We start from the raw sequence: 18,423 nt of genomic DNA, 5'->3' as shown, positions 1-18,423 counted from the left end.
TAATCGTGTGTTCTTCGTATTGTGGGTTTAGAACAAGCGAGAAGAGTAATTTTTTTATTAGTTGAAGGTAAACCACAGTAGGTAAATCAAATGGCCTCATGTAACTTTTGTACAGATGAATTAATTAACCGACTACTTCTAGCTTTAAACGTTCATTCGTTAAGGATCTACATTGCCACACAAACAGACAATTCAGGCAATAAACTTATAACTTCCAACCCCAATAATATCCACCGGTGGCGGCGGTGGCGATGGTTCAAAAGCTCGCCACTTCCCTGGCCCGGCCTGTATCATCACGTCACAGGTGCATCATTTCCGCACCCCGCGCCCCTCCTCTACCCCCGCACTCGCCTGCCCCCCGCGACCCCTGACCGCAACTCTTGCGCATCTGCTTATCATAAAATTGTGAGCCGAAGTGAGGTCATCATATAACTTATCATTCTGAGCAAATTTCACTGCAGGTTATTCTTATTTCATGACATGAACTTATGTGTTTATCCTACTAAACTAGGGCAGGATCTTCAATACTTATCTATAGATTGTAGCAGAGAAAAGTGATGATAGTATTATTGGTAGGTAGTATTGGGATAGGTCAATGACCATTGACCATAACCTTAGTCACCTTCTGATGATTATCATTTGATTACTACACCTATACACACAGCCCTACTACCATCTTGAACCCTCTGCCAGAACTAATGAAGCGAGGGTTGTCAACAGGTGCGCGTGCCCGCCTCATCCCGCCCCCATGCCCTTGATATTTGCCACCCCTCGGCTCGAGACTCCGCGGCCGCGAGGTGTCAGCTGCTGACTCAGCTAATGACAATGACCTCAGGACTGTAAGACATGCTGTGGAGGGTGGAAATAAATTGCCTGAACTAGAAAGATACTTCATTTTGCAACTCTCATAGCCAAATTTAGACCATGATGATGATGAATCTCATATAAATAAGCCAGCACGTGTTTGATTGTGAGCATAGTAGAACACTTTTTATCCCACAGCCCCAACGGAGCAGAGAACCGACACAATTGCAGCGAGTAACGTGTACTGTTTTATGCGACATAAACTTGGAAACTGTGTACAAACTATTATTATGTAACTTTCATTACTTATGAACCACTGGAGAATTCGGAACTCCAACCGATATTAGACTACAGAAGCAAGTGAATGATAATATCATTACAATAACTAGGTACATAGATAAGATTAATATATTTCTTATCGTGTCGGTAACAAACACTAGAGCGTGTCTAGGATGCATGAACGAGCTTCGAGTTTTCCTAATAACAGTAGTAAACGCACTGAAGACTAAGAATTTTGCTATTTCTATCCAGCTGCAGCCTCCAGATGCTCTAATAGGCCACTTCAGGCACAAACTAACCTACATCAACATCGACACACTTTTTATCTCTAACTTAATAACAATTACGCCATTACTAAAATAACACACCCAAGCTACCAAGTAAAAGGTGTAGTGAAATTATCTACACATCAGTCTGACTAAACACAGAACTGAAAATGTCAGTAGGAGCACATTTGAACCAAGGTGCTTCACCCAATTACCTTATTACGAGCGTATAATTATGAGCGATTATACGTTGCATGTGGACTAGCAGACTACACAGGGGGCTGACCGGTTCAGACAAAGACTGAGGGTTATTAGTGGTTCCTTTATGATGCGAGGTGGAGGCTGCTGGCTGTGGGAGGATCTGGAGGGTAACTCTATACTGATGAAAACGAAAGAACGAGAGCTGTCGTACATATCGGCACGTTTTGTACAACGAGATAGAATCGTGGTCGCCATATAGAGGGACTCCCTGACAGCTGGTGGTCAATAGAGACACGATGTGCCGGTGTAGAGTCTATTAGACTTCAACACATTCGGTAACTACTGAATGGTGAACTATAATTTAGTGTTTATGTCAACTAATAATACAGGTAAGTTAGTATAATAGATTAATTGGAAAAGTGAAGTGGAGGAAAGTGACGTATCACCTGTTTCTTATGTACTGCACAGTGGACAGTAATAGTTGCTAATCTAAATAGACAATTTTTGCACCACGAGGACCAATATATATCTATGACACTATAGTGCTTGTCACCGACACGCTATAAAGAAGATTGCAAAGGGCTATTATACAAATAATAATAAGATGGAAAAACAACAACATACTAATAATAATTTCTATTGTAGATTTTAAAATAAAATCACTCTCAATCGTAATCATTAGCAAAATCATGGCTAATTACTACATAGGTATTAACAATTTACCTCTCGATATTACCTTATCACGTGTGGGCGGAGTCGATCGTGTAAGTTTGAGATGAAAGACCACCGACACACCGACTCCGCTCACGGAAAACATTGAGATCGTTTAATTATCGATACATTTATTACTAGAGGTATTTCATTTGATCTCGAATATGTCACCTGTCCTCCTACACTCGTGTGCGTGTGATTTTGTGGCTTTATGACGATACAAGATTAGGTACTGTTGAAAATATTTATTGAATTCTACTACTACAAATATTACAAAATAAGAGTATTAAGAGTGGACTAAATTCTTAAAGCATTTTCTCAGCAGTGGCAGTGGTTACCACACTGGACACACAATAAAGGCTCGCTTCGGGTCAACTTAAGAAGAATTAGCAGCCGCACAGCCTTGATTTTAATTTTTGTAACTATTTTTAGTGTGGCTTCAAGAGTACACTTATTCCTTATTTGTGTAACAATTTATAATATTTATTAAGCTATGTTATACGTTTGTTGATAAGTTGATTGAGTAACTTCATAACGACGACGTCCAAGGATAGTCAGGTGTTAGGTTGGCAGAGAGATCTAGATAGGTACTTGTGTAAATTTTAAGCTCTATTACAGTGATTATTGCTCAATATTTTTTGAGTCTGAAAGTTGTATGACATGAAACTTAAGGACAAATATTAAGATCTTATTTTATCCTTTCCATTTAGAACAATAACACATTTGAGAAAATATGTGCTAATTATTTGTTTTAAAGGTTGATAAAATCTGTAAGATAAAATGTCCATACTGACACAAATACCAATACATACCTACATACCTACATGGCATGCAACTGGTCATCAGAATGCTTACAAATTGTCATGTGTGGGACTCGCAGAAGGCATAAAATGCATGTAGTGATTATATAGGAAACCATTTCGTTGCTGTAATGGTACACTCCTACGCAGATATTTAAATAGCACATAGCTTGAACAAAGAAATCTTTATCGTTAACAATTTTCTTTCTTTTTTAATTTAGATTTGATGTTTTTTGAGCATGCTTCAAATTTCCAAACCTTACGATACGTTATTATGTTGATAGAATTTCCTCTGTACCTATTTGGATATTTGTGGAAAACTGAAGTTCAACAAAGCAGCCGAAATAAAAGGAAAATAATATATTAGAAAAGGAATATAAAGAAACATATTCATGAAAAAAGGCATGAAAATAGGTATTTTCAATTAGGGATTACCTATATATATTTTTTTTTACTTTGTTACCCTTCACACCATAAACCTCTCACAACAAATGCTAGCGTGCTCAGAGCTATTACACACGAACACACACTACACCATCGCATGCCAATGAGACTACGCATGAACCGCGGCCGAATTTGCTGCGAAAAGTAAGCGACCAACGTACGGCATCGTACGCAACGGATGAATCGCATTCAGTATTTTTTGTATAAAATTCACACAAATACGTCCCTTCATCGGCTGATGATGACTTGGCTAACTCTTACATGAAGGCATTTCACAAATGAAGATTTCCATGAAATATGGATTCCATTCCTCATAGAATCCATATTTCATGGATGTTTATTCTCAAAGGTGCTCATCTGTTTGTTTGTAATCCACTACAGGCACAGAATAATTACTAGTACTGCAGGGAAAAAATTATACTCGCAAAAAACATTAAAAACTATCGTTTTGGAAATAGTAGATTCATCAGTGTTTATTTCTAAAATAATACAACTTACGCCATCTATTGATAAAAACATAAACTAGGTAGGTATAAACAAGTTTTTCTAGTAAATAAATAAATGCTTTCTATTTTTTTCTAATTAGGTATAATTATCAAGTCCTTACCGGTATTGTAATCCAGTTTGGCAGCCAGATTCACACTCACTTTAACTTAAAATAGTAATTTAACTTTGTAGACACCGCCACATATATTTTATATTATTTAAACTAACACCGGGATTCAATTCAATAAGTATAAACTTTAATATATAGATAACTTACAAAATAGGATAAGGAGGCAGATAAACTTTAAACAATTTCCACTTTGAACTTGTGCTGAGACGGATTCCCTAAGACACCAGAAACCAAAACCATTTTCACCACAAATTACTGCGAAATTTTGCTAAACAATTCTGTTTTAGATTAAAATCGCGATTTAGCTTTCCTATCACGATCGACAGGTGTCTCGCGCCGAGTGGGCTCACATGTGCCGACCTCAGACTTGTCCCATCTCCCTCGCACTACAGTGAAACAGGTAAAAGGATATCGACCGTCCTTGTCGGACGGGTTGTATTTTTTGTGCGGACAAATTAGCCAAAACAGTGTAGGTAGTCAAAGACCCTATCAATCACTTGGCGCCTTCTAATCTCATGCTTATATTCTACAGGACAAGCTGCATTTTTACGTGAGAACAAATAAAGTTGGTAAGTAGTTTTATTTAATTTTGAAAACCAATCCAAGAGGTACCTACCTACCTGAGCTACAGTAAAATTATTCAGTCCGTCTGGACCTGTCAGTGGACAGACAGAATAAAGATATTTCGAGGAAGAGCAAAGTCAAAGGTGTGAGAAATTGCATAACTGAATAAATAATAATGCATTCTTACTGACCGCAATACGGGGAAGCCGCTGCCGTGACTTGCGTCAGAAGCACCGTCTGATGCAGCCCCGCCGGCCCCGCCAGCTCCAGGGGAACTTTCTGTAATACAATCATACATACATAATTCAATTAGGTAATATAGTTATTATCTATGCCAGTACTAAATGATTCTTTCGTTTTGAAACAAGGATTGCGAATGAGTTAATAGCGCCATCTTTACCGCAGCGTCGGAACTGCAACACGCTAAAAGATGGCGGCTGCTATCTTGATAACGTCGTGTGTATCTTTGTTATAAACTTGTGCTCATGTCACAGAGATGGCGTTAGTTGTACAAAACGTATTATATTATACTGCTATATTATAAATATTGTTATTTTTTACCCGCTAATTTACATTATAATGGTACCTATACAATATGCCGAACTTACCTCATTTTCGAAGTTGTTGTTTCTTTGCTGTTCTTGACAAAGATTTATGTTTTTTGTTTGCATTTTATTTTTTATGATTCTCTAACACCGCATCTTCACAGCTTTATCTGTAAAGAATTAAAATCATTCAAACATAATAAAAAAATTCAAAATGTAATAATGAAATATATTCTAAAATAATTAATATTAACCTACAAACTTATCTAGGGACCTAGCATATTTTTTTTATAAGTAGGTTTTGGTTAACCTTCTAACCCTTAAACAGACTTGGGTACTTAATTGCATTTATCTACTTATTATGATTCAGCCAGTTAAACTTGTACCTAATAAGTTAAACTGTTGTGAAATAGGTAATTATCTATCAATTTTATTAATCTTCTTTGTTGTACAAATAAAGTGTAGATACGCTAGCGCTTTATCTATCTATTATTTTTCTTACTAAACGTTAAAATGTAATAAACATACAAAACAAAAACTATTTCCTTTAAACTCACTAGTGCTCTGGCTACTCACACCTCCAACGCAAGATAAATGTTGACTTAACAAAATCGAAATCAATCTTAAACTAATTTAACAAATCCGATCTCCCTCTTTTCCATGTAAAAGGAAGCTCCAGCTAAAAATAAATCAACAGGCTTTCAACTGCCGGTTTTACCAACAACGGGTGAGTGGATATTCAGAGTACAATTTTATTAGTGAAATATACAAAGACAGCTAACATAATTATTATGGTGGAGCAAAACATCGCGAGGAAACCTGTAACTATGTAACATCTAGATTCTAGATGTGTCCCTAAGTTTAATGTATTCATTCAGACAGCGATACGGCTAGCGACCTATCACGTGAGTACAAATGTACAGCGAAAAGTGAGTGACTCTGACTACCTCTTCAAGCATTATAGTTGTGAGCATTATTTGGTATTTATGTAGCTAATTAAATAATTATGATGATTCTGGAGCCACAAATTTTAATTTTAGAGCTGTCAAAACCTTAATTTCTTTGTTTTTAATTCGACTTTATGAGTGCTCCTGTAAAATAGATAAATTGATTTGCTTTCATGAAGCTCATTGATAAAACTCCACCCTGCGTACTTGTTCAGATTCTTCGCTGATCATGTCATTAGACACAGCGGGTGCCCCTGTCGCAGCACTTCCCGTTCTAACGTAACTCTTACGGCTCACGAATTAAGATCCATTTAATACCCAAAGAGTTACATAATAACTTTATAACATAGGCTTCGGGGATCCCCCGAGGAACGTTGAATAGGAAGTAACTAGATGTCGCCGGTAAATGAATGAATATTGGAGCTCTTCGCACAAATGTAATTTGGGAGAAAAATCAGCAAATCAACGGAGCGACATGGAGGAAGTCTTCAAGACTTGATATTTGATGTGATTTGAACGACACAAAAAATACATTGAATTGTACAGAAAGAATCTTTCCTTACTGCGTTCACTAAGCGCAATAAATAATTTGGGATTCTTGAAATGCCTTCAAGTTTAATACCTATGTGTTTCTTCATGACAAGGTTTTGTATACAATATACAAGGTCATTAAATATACATGTTAACTGATCAACAATTTACCAGACAATTCGAGGTCCTCATTTCGCATTTCCCATGCAATTGTCTCTGCTAACAGACCCGCGGTCACACACCACAAATGAAGATCGATAGTGGAAGCCAAACTAGATGCCACTTGCAGTACAAATTTAGCCCTTACATCCTATGAATTAGTGACTGTAAATGACATGTCCCCGAGTGGTCAGTCTGTCCTGCGGAGGACGAGGCCGGAAATACAATCCCACCGCAAACTGAATTAAACCACCAACACCTGACTGTACCTACTCGTGCAATACACTGAGGTGTAAAATTATAGTCATGACGACCGAATGGCGTAGTGGTTAGTGACCCTGACTACTGAGCCGATGGTCCCGGGTTCGATTCCCGGCTGGGGCAGATATTTGTTTAAACACAGATATTTGTTCTCGGGTCTTGGATGTGCCCGTAAAATGGCAATAGGCCCGCCCCCTATTACATTGGGACTAACCGACTAACATAACACTCTGGCGAAAAGTGGGTGCAGCAATGCACCTCTGCCTACCCCGCAAGGGAGTACATTAGTACAAGGCGTGAGTGCGTGTTTTTTTTTTTTTTTTTTTTTTTTGTAAAATTATAGGAGCCAGTAATGAGTAAATTCCTTTAACAAAATTTTATCATGTGTCAAAATTTTCAAAAAAGGTGGGCTTCTTGTTACAGTGTAAAGTGTGTGTTTTTCGAAGGTACGTATAAAATTTAATAATTTCATATTTTTCAAGAAAATAGTCCCCTTCTTTGTCTAAGCAAAATAATACTTAATGTAAGATTACGGAAACCGGCAAATAAATCTTAGATGAATAACAGTAGCTGTCCCCGGTGGGAGGAAGGAAACCCTATTTAGGGCTGGTTAGCTTTCGTAGTTCCTGAAGTCATGAAAAAGACACTAGGTATTTTGGTTAGAAATCTTCTATAATGTACATTGTACAGCATATCGTCTGCTAGACCTCCAAGACTATGATATTCTTGATTTGAAAAGTTATAAAATGAGTAACTACTTAAAGAATAAAAATGCGACGTAGACCAAAAAACAGCATTTTAGATAAAATTTATGACTGTAAAATAAAAGTAAATTAGATAAAAACCCGCGAAATTAATAAATAAAGCAATTCTCTTAACTTTTGAGTGACAGAACCATTGTGGACAAAATATTTATAAGATTTTATAAAATACACATTTTTGGGTATGAAGTGGCGTCACTGTAATTAAAACGGTAGCTGTTGTTTTACATAATGTGACTCGCGAGTCGAGCCATGTCAGTCGCTGACAGTCCTTTATGCCGTCAGCTCACACGTCAGGAATATCGGAAACAAAAGGACCTTTTTACGAAATTTTAATAAAACGCGTGATATTGAATTTTCAAGTGAATACCGTCGTTAGCGTGAAATATGGCCACTTCTCCAAGTAATCATATTAGATGGGTACTTTTTCTCGACGCCCATCATCATCAATCTAGGTATTCAACGTTCAATACTGAAAGGTTTTTGTTATACCTAACAAAAGTTTTTTATTTTATTTCTAAACTGACGTGAGGCCCAGACTTTTATAGATCCATCATCTTTCCGTATTGGTGGAAAACACTAGCGCTGGTCTAGGGTTTATCATATATAGCATCAATCAATGACTGCCCTCTGCCCAGGATGAACCAGACTTGTTTAATGTAAAGTTGATGCGTCACTCGACAAAGGCTCTTCCTTTTTCGCCCTTCTTTCATTCACCCCTTATAAGGTAAGTACATAGAATAAAAGTTAAGCAAACTTAAAGATGTTACAGGTACTATACATGCCCATTCCTTTAGAAGCAGTACTGAAACTTGTTACTTTGCGAAGTGACCACCGCACGCGGCGCTAACTGAACTACAAGTAGTAACGGAGTCAAGGAGCGGCCGTCATCTCACCCAGTTATAACAGTTATAACTTTATAACTAAGTCTCGCACTCAGAGTGTTTGCCTCGCCACAAAGGTAGTTATGGGTTACCTAGTGCACACACACTGAAGCATATGTTGACCTAAAATATTACTAGTATACCAGTCCTATCTATCAACATATAAAATTAAAACGAAACATAAAACCGAGCGATTTCAGTTTTTGATCTTTCCAAACGGCGTAACCAATTTTTTTTAAGGATATTTTTTGTCCAAAATGTTCATTTCTACTAGATATGTTTTATGAAACTCTGTTCAACCATTTGAAAATTTGCTTTTTCAGGGGTTCTGGAGAGCTTTCGTAAGTCCAATCGATGCAGTCCATCACTGCCTTCTAAGTAAATTGTTCAATTAAATAGGATATAATGTTACCAATGAAAGTGAATGTTTGTTTTGTTATGTTTTATGTCTAAAAACAGAACTCCCTTAATTGGCCTGCATTCGCACTTCGGGCTAGCTAGGAACTCTTTAGATAAGTACCTGCCTACGATCTACTTAATAATATACAAAGACGACATACGACATACCTACAACATAAAGACAGCGCAGCGTGTTGGCGCTACAATCTGATTTTTCTTTCAACACGTCTATTCTACATCAGCTTTAGATAGGTATAGAACAAGAGAAAAAGAAAATCTATTCTATATATGAGTGTTGTCTGTTCGTACAATAGACGCTTCCTCTCGGCAATAGTCGCACTGAGGCACAATTCTATGCAAAACTTTTGTCCTCAAGGCTTTCTTGTTCTCGCCGTGATAAGTTTCCCGACTACACGTCTTCGAAGGCGTGAAAATTGAAAATATTATAGGTATGTAGGTACTTAACTACTATGGTAAATAATAATAAAGGTAATATGTTTATATGTGTAAAGTTGTAGTATGAAGTACATAGTCTCATCTAAATTGATAGAAACACGATCGTTTACCAAAAAGCAAACAAATATAGAGGGTCATTATAATATCGATTGTATCAGTAAATAAATTGGCAAGTATCCATTAGAAATTGTATAATGAAATCGAGCTAAGTAGGTAATGATGTTTTAAAAGATGCTTATCCACAGGTAACATATAAAAATCCATACGAAACGACTTCATTAGTGAAAATAACTGTTACTGTAATGGCCGCTTTATGACGAACGGAACTGTTAACATTATAATAATAATAATCCTTTATATGATTATATTTCCAGTGTGCTGCTGAGTTTATACCACCCAAAGATTCGGATCACGCATTGATCTTAGAAATGCCCCTAAATCTTTTTTTTCTATTTATTTTTAAATCTCGTTTAAAAAGGGCGTTGTTAAAAGTTAAAACAATATCCTTATTGAGATAATGATTGTTTCCTAAAACTGGTTATCCTTTCTCCAACGCCCGCTTAACCCAAGCGAGGGCTTACATTTTGTTTCTAAATGGCTTTCTAATAGGGTTTTTGGGTTATTATATAAAAGCCTGTGTGTCCGCGGATTATTGGGTTTAAGAAAAAGGTACAACAATAACAAATGTAAAATTTCCAGCTACTTAGTTGTAATTGTATCTATGTTTATATGTAGGTGGTACTTGTATAATTTCAGTGAATAATGTGTCGAGTGACTTCAGTAGAATAAAATTAGATATTACTTTAGGTTTAGCTAGAAAATAAACTTGTACTTTTACAGTGAATAATAAAATATGTATTTCTATCATTTCTACTTTCATTTTTGATATAGAATTCTATGAAACCATTTTGTATTTTGCCGATCACTAGCTTTTCATACATAGGATTATCCTTTCCGAGATTCACAGAAGCTCTCGGAATCAGCGCTCTATTGAGGGAGGCATTTTCCTAATCTGCGGTCTTTTTACGTCCGCCCCATCGACGCCGGTGCCGGGAGCGTCTCTCAATAACCCTTCCTCGGCCGCTCTGGTTCAAGTTGAAGTTAGAAGTAGTTAAAAGGCGCCGAAACGAAACGGTTTCGGTTGAAGCGTAATTGGACGACCAGAGATAATCGGGGCGTTTTGCTTCAACCACTCAGCGGTTACAACCAAAGCGTATTCTGGAGCATTCAAAGATTGTAAAGACGAAAACTAAATTGGTTCTTGAGTATTTTAAGATATAAAGGCTATCCAAATTTTAGGATAAATATGGAAAACGTTTTATGTGTTCTTTAAAGTTTGCAACATTTTCTCTATTATGTTCGCTTGAATATGTGCACAATAAAGTTTTTAAATAAATAAATTGGACACATCTCATAGACGACTACCCGACCCAAGCATCTCAAATGGATATCGGAAAATGACGCAAGCTGCGATATATTAGAGCTCTGAATCGCTCGAACCGAAGAATTTGTACACAGTTTACACCGCCATTCCTTTTATCAGGCTCACGTGTAAGGAGTAAGTATTGTTCAGGCTGTACTGTTCTGAATTCCTGAATAAGTCGCTGCGCCAATCAGTGCCGTGTAGCATTTAGTTCGTAACGGATATGGTTCAAAATTGATACGTTGTATGTCGTGCATCGAGCGGGTACATTCGGCTACGCTCGTTATCGTTATTGTTATCGTTATTGCCCTATGTACTCTATACACTGCACTAATTGAAGGTCGAAGTCCTTAGCTCATCGTTTTTAATCTTCCTCAGGTTATGGAAATAATTACGATGGTAGTCTATTTTTGTTGTTATTATAATTTTATACTCGGCGATTCAACCATGCCTTTTCTTTTGCAATAAATAGACAATAAGTACACAGATTTTATTCCTCTCCCAGCAAGTGCAAGTTAATAAAGTACCGACCTATCTGGACATAAAATATGTAAGTATCTGCGCACATCCGCGCCCGCGGCGATACGGTTATACTTTATTATAATTTTTAAAAAACAATGGCATTTTATAATGACCCGTCGTAGAATCATTACCTAGTTTCTCACAGACAAGAGCCGTGCCCACCTCGCTCCGTAATTAAGATAAAGTTTATACAGAGTGTGTGTCTGTGATCAATGAGAGTCTCGAGGGGGCAGGAGGGAGCTACTTGACGTTCGATGGGTTCTGTTCATAATTTATATTTATAAGTGCGAGCATGAAACTCACATTTAATCCTGTCTAATTTTACTCTCACAAACTGATTTTTGTGGTGTAGGATTTCAGTAAGATTTTAGTAGCTCAAATAGATACGAAATCTCGAGCTTTAATTAGGTAGGCTCTTGAAGGTCATTTGGTTATGTTGTAAAAGAGAACCCATCTAAAAAAGCTATTCCATTGAGTAAAATTGTTCAATCACGCAATTTTACAAAGAACCCTGAAAGAAACATGCAAAATTGGCGCCACACTTGATGCACATGTTGTGTAACCCTTTACAGCAAAGCTATAAGCTCTACATTCGCTTAACAGTGTTGAGGGTGATTTTACATGTAGCTACAATAATTAGGGCGGGTCCTTGCAAACGATTATGTGCTCTCATGCGGTGAAAACCAGATTTGAAGATTATTTTCTTTCGACTTCTGATATTGTAATAATAGTGACGTGTTTACTTCTTTTTGGAATAAAATGGATTGAAACTAGTAGTTGTTGTTGTAAACCTGTACATTTATCAATCTGCTCAGATTGAAGCTAACGAGTGTGCAGATTAAGTTCAAGGCCAGTAGGCTATTAGTCTTGTTGAAGTGAACATAATTATGTTACCAGGGTTAATAAACATAATACAAAAGCATTTATAACTTATTTATTACCTATTTAATGCTAGGGACTCAAAAACTTTCCAGCGATTTGTTTATCAACTTCCTTGGTAAGCACAAAACAAACAAAACACAACAATTTTATTCGTAACCTCAACATAATTCAACCTGCTCATTCATAACCCGACGACGCGTCCCCATAACATATTCTAACGTCCATTCATACATTATCTATTTGACACATCCAATAAAAGTCTAGCGTGCCTACATTGTCGACCGGCGCATTACATTTGTTATTCTACCAGGGTGCCAGCAGTTATGAGGAGATCGCGCCAGCATTGTTCCGAGGATAGTGGAAGCTACTTGCTTTGTTGCTTGCCTTTCTGGCTTCCTGGTGCCTGCGGTATGGGACTCATTCAAGTCAAACAAAAAAGACAATTCAATACCCTAGAGGTGATTCTTTCTACGACCACGATGAACGTCTTGCAAGGTACGGGCACTTAATATTTAAAGCCAATTCTTGGCTTAAAATGTGAATGTTCCAAACGAATACTTCCAAAACAATACTCAAACAAGCCCGACAATTTAAATAATTGCCTAACATTTTGATGAAAATGTTACCTATAGGATATACCTATAACACGGTTAATCTAGCCACTCCTTCAATGCGCTAGGTTTACAACGACATCGACAAACATACAACACCAGTCTTTTTCTGTCGTGAATTCAAAAGACACAATGTCGATAACGATCTAGCTGTCAATACACTCACGTGGTGTGTTTATTGATTGTATGGAGGAGCGTGGTGTATGAGTATGTAACGGTCGCTCGTCGCCGTCGTGACTATTCGTGACTTCATTCATCATTCATTGCGTCAATCACCCCAGCCCCAGCCCTAAGTGATCCTGTCAGAAAATCATCGTAGAATCATCCTACACATATAAGTCCAATAGTATGACTTTCAGTAACATTTTTAGCGCATTAATGATTAAATCCCCCAAAGCCCTATGATAAATTTATAACTGAATCGCATACACAAACATGTAGGTGCTTTTAGCACATTATGTATTTTCAATGGTTCATTGCTAATAAGCCTAATAATGTAGGTAATACTAATAATATAACATTTAGGCAATTTCAGTGTGTCGTACCTAGTAACTGTGGTGCGAGCAATTTACATAATTACAGAGTAGGATTAGTACCTACTTACTAATTAAGTACTGAATCTAGTTAAAATCTGGCTTAAACGTAAGCTTTTCGTTTCCATTATAAAAAGCACTGCTTAAAATTGTTTACTTTTTACTACATGAATGAATTAATCACCTAGTCTAGGTAAGCACTAAGCACCTAATGATAGTAATTACTGGGGATTAGAATTTAGAACATTTGGTGCAAGTACTCTTTCGTAATTTGAAAAAGCTCGTGCGAAGCTTTACAAAGTTCGATAAACTTTTGCTGTGAATGGGAGAAGTTTTTATTGGATGTGTCTTCAACTTATAACTACACTTTGTTGAAAATACGAATAGTTATTATTAAACATAAGTACTATAATAAGAACGAAGTCTTAGTACCTTCTGAAATATTTGCGCAAATTAATTATTTAAATTGACTTTTAAACCGACATCAAATTTAACGCTACAAATAATTATATCTAATACAAATATATGTGTATGTAGATTCGTAAGTAAGTAACTCCAAGTAATTTTCAGAAATTACAGTTTTTTTGTAAGTATTCTACCTACATATTTAAATCTTAATGACCAACAACGACAAAAGTATATAAAATGAAATTTTGATTCTGATTTTACTCAACTTACCAAATGAACGAAAATCCAATAAGCATCCAATCAGAGCACAGAGTCACTACACGCACACTCACTCGCGTATCGCGGTTCGAGCACAGACCGACACGCGCGCTAGTAGCACGACCGCTCGCGTCACTACACTGCGCAGGAGTGCGGGAGTCCGGTACTACACTTGTATGGGCTAGGAGCTACTGTTGGATACTTAGAACAAACTACATTAGGGTTTAGTTGAAATTGCATCGAAAAAAAAAACAAATGTAAGATTTTTTTACAGTAGAATGTAGTTAGTTGTTTTGAATTAAGTAATTTTGAAAATTAAAGTCATCCATATACGCGACAGAGACACAAAAGTGTAGCTGTAGTGTTTTTCTAAAATGCTAACATAAGACGATAAAAGATTACATAAACATCATATTTTATTATATTATTTTATTCTGCCATAGGTATTTTGGCGCAAGAGAAAGTTAGCAATATCTTAATCGATGTTATCATAATGGCAGGAAACGCAGGACTTTTATTGAGTTTTAATTATTATCTTCACAATCTTGTTCTGCCGCCACAGGATGTAATCAGGACGACGTTACACAACAGAAACATAAAACAAAACAATAAATAGCACAATAATAATATTTAAATTTAGTTTGAGACGGTTTGAGAAAGTCATAGTCTACTGTTTTAACCTTAAACACAAGACAAATTCAGTCAAGTTCACAGATAGGACGAGGGTACTTGAAATGGAAAGCCCTTAAAAGTTTTAAATTAAATTACTTAAAAGTTCGTCCTGAGTGATAGTGTGCGGTTTGGTTTCTTTGATGTTTCTTAAATTTACTTCTTATAAAATGATTTTTATTATAAAGTGACTTTTAAAATAATTTCAGTGTTTTATTATTCTCTAATACTTTATAAATTTGCATTATTATTTATTTTGTAGCCTCTGAAAAGTTAAAACATTCACGAACACTATGAAATATTTGAGTTTAACTTTTGAAAATCCGAACTACCTTAATCGAATCCACAACATTGCTCTTTTTGATTGTGGTTAACCATTCTTGGCTATCGACACTGTCTGTCGCGTCCCACTGTCCGGTCGCCGGTGCCCAGTGTTCACCAGAGTGACCACGACGACACTCGGCAGCTGTCACCTCCGGACAACAGCCTCCGTCACTTCCTCGGCCAGTGAACCGAACAAGGAACTAGAAAAAACAAACCTAATGGTGTAAAGAAACCTCTTTACGAACTTCCGGTCAGCAAATTTGAATACTAAGCAACGGTTCTTGTGGTTAATAATAATTTATTAACGATCTAATTATAAACAGTACAAGTTCAAAGACTGTGGGTTCCATTACTTTACATAAAGCTGTACAAGAACCGATAAATCTACTTTGTAGCTTTGAAGAGTCAATATTCGTTTAGGTTTTTCTGCTTAAACGATTTAAATACAATAAGAGGATACTTGAATATACAGTTTAATCTATTGTTTTCTACTTCTTATTTTTTTATCAACCATTTGAAGAATTCTTGATTAAAATGATTATTCAGAGGTAACCCCGTTGAGTTCCATTGTGTTTGGCACATTCTCACATGGAATATGATGAAACTTAAATTTTGTGAAAGCTTTCACTTTAATATGTATTAGCCATCTACTTTCTCACAGTTTTTAAAGTCTTATTGTCATGTGCCATAGTGGTATGATACCGTACCATTAACAGTTTAAGCATCTTCAATTACAATTTAAAGTAGCTCCAGATTTCGTCCATTGTACGAGTATTTATTTTATCAATAAAACAACTAGGCAGACCGTCAGTTATTTCAATTCACAAGAAAACAACCTCAATGAAAACAAATAAAAGCCAGTACAGACAGTAGAAAACAAAGCGTCCAATGATAAGCTGGCTCCTAATGGCCGGTAGATGATATCGCGCGAGGAAGCGAGCATCCGACACCGCGGGCTGCTCCAACGAGCGTGGGGGTTACTGAGGAAGGGCTCCTAGGTTACTACTTACTGGGGTACAGTCCAAAATATGTGTAGGCTGCTATAGAAAATTTACTTCATAAACACCCGATAATTTGCATATTTAGAGAAATGTACACCAATCTATCTCACATACCTACATCAAAATTTAGCAAAGCATCTAAATTTAGCATGACATCTGATGCAGCAGCATTGCTCCAATCTCAACGAACAACTAGAGTAAAGGTTGTAGGAAGTGTGTTTACTGTTGGGTTGCAGCTGTGTCAAGGAATATGAGCATTGAGCACGGCACAAGGTCGACGCATCCGCCCGCGGCGCGCGGGCAGCGCGGTGAGGCCACTTGTTATAATAAGTATTTTCAAAACAAAATAAGTAGTATTCAAATTGTTTGGTTTTCTATATGTCTGTATAGTATATCATTTTCTTATGTCTATAGATCGAGGTATATTATGAGAAACATTATTGGGCCTAGAACTTAACCCTGCGGCAAACCATTAATATTTTCTATAATGCTAATATTTAAGAACGCCGTAATGACTGTGTAGAGAAAACTGTGCCTTTTTAATAATAAATAATAATTTGTTCAACTACTAAGTCCATCACTGATTTGATTAAATAAATGTAATGAATGCCAACCTACATTTGAATGTCAGAAAGAATGAAGCCGCTGCGGATCTTACGCCACATTCGGACGTCGTAAGTGTGCAAGTAGTCTAAGTTTTTTTTGTAATATTTTTTCATTGAGAGATTGCACATGTGCGCGCGCGGCGTGTGAACCACGCATATTTACGTGCATGCGGTGAGATGAGATTTGTTGCCTTCAGAGAGACTTTTACTTATTAGCTTTCTGCACGTAGGTACCTAACACTCGTTTTCATAATATAATAACATTAATATTAGGTATACTTAATGCTTTTGTAAACGAAATTAAAATATAACTAAGTAGGATAATGATTTCTTTCCCTTTGGAATAGAAAAAAAACATGGGATTGGATGAAATCCAATACCAAATTTAATTCAAAGGTGATACAAAGCTCTCGCTTGCGGGCAAAAGATGAGGAGGAGTGGATTGTTGTTTGTTAAAACACAACTTGTATTACAATGTCTTGGTAACCTAAAATATGATACAAATAGACTAGATAGCTGAGCAAGAATCGATGGCCAGAATCTTTACGAGCAGTATAACAATAAAAATACTTTATATCTCTTTGTTACGTCTCAGCCCATAACAGTTAGTATCACCCAATTATTTCTGAGGGCGCGCTCGCTGTAACCGATATTTTTGGATATTTTTCTTTACGCTTGTTAACAATTTGGAAGCTTTTTGTCGGAACCAACGAACATCGTCAAGGACGAACCAATGAAAAATATTCATAAATTCTTATTGTTCTAATTTGAATAAAGAATTCGATTTGGTTTCTGAAGTCATTGCTAAGGTATCATCACGTAGCTATTATTCCCAGATTTTGAGTCTAAGCAAAGCCTCCAATTTCCTCATTAAATAATCGCACAAATCTCGTACTATTTATCGTACCTGGTACAAGCATAACCTTTTTTAGACTTATTTGTTTAGGGAAATGGGACCCCTGTGCTTCGATAGATCCTGTGATTAACACAGTGAAGAATGAATACCAAAATTCGGAAATCGACCATCTCTGTACAGTGCAGCAAGTGCCTTGCTAAACAGCTTTCATGGTTTACACCTAGTTCTTAATTACTCCGTGGTAAAGGTTACGTTTCAGTGTAGTAAATATATGAATGGTCTTCCACTGTACGTCACGCCTGTGGTCTGTAGCCCGTGACTCGCATACCAACTACAGCTGAACTGAATGCGCGATCCATTACTTGTCACACGTGGTGGAGCAAATGGACCGACGTCGCCGGCGCGCAATGGACGATCAATTAAAGAGTTAATAGCTCGAGGGTGACATGGGTTTACTCCCAACTGCGTTGAGATATTGTTAGATAAATCCCGAAATGATAATGGTTTTAATCCATTCTAAGTATTTTAGAGAAAAACATTCAACATTGAAATAACGTAAGTAAATAAAATATTCCACAAAAATAAACAATGGGAAACGGACGATAAAAATATGATTACATCGGCAACCGATTGACTAGACAATCGTCGAGGAACTGTCGTTACAAGTTGATAACATTGCAATAGACGGGCTGGTAATAGAGAA

The 18,423-nt window shown here is 36.7% G+C and overlaps 1 protein-coding gene across 1 annotated transcript in view; it reads right to left on the bottom strand.

The window, feature by feature from the left end:
* Positions 1-14,361, bottom strand: part of LOC105385269 — a 52,776-nt gene extending 38,415 nt beyond the window's left edge. Inside the window, exons 1-3 of the mRNA XM_048627273.1 lie at positions 14,278-14,361; positions 5,294-5,400; positions 4,877-4,964 (exon numbers count right to left, since the gene is read on the bottom strand). Of these exons, the coding sequence (XP_048483230.1) occupies positions 4,877-4,964; positions 5,294-5,356 (151 nt within the window). The 5' untranslated portion in view covers positions 5,357-5,400; positions 14,278-14,361. The remainder of the gene's footprint in view (positions 1-4,876; positions 4,965-5,293; positions 5,401-14,277) is intronic.
* Between the last annotated feature and the right edge of the window lie 4,062 nt (positions 14,362-18,423).

Source organism: Plutella xylostella, chromosome 18 (assembly GCF_932276165.1).
Source record: "Plutella xylostella chromosome 18, ilPluXylo3.1, whole genome shotgun sequence".
In the NCBI taxonomy this organism is placed as follows: Eukaryota; Metazoa; Arthropoda; class Insecta; order Lepidoptera; family Plutellidae; genus Plutella; species Plutella xylostella.
Note: the sequence above shows the minus strand (reverse complement) of the source record. Positions and strands in the feature narration are given on the sequence as shown.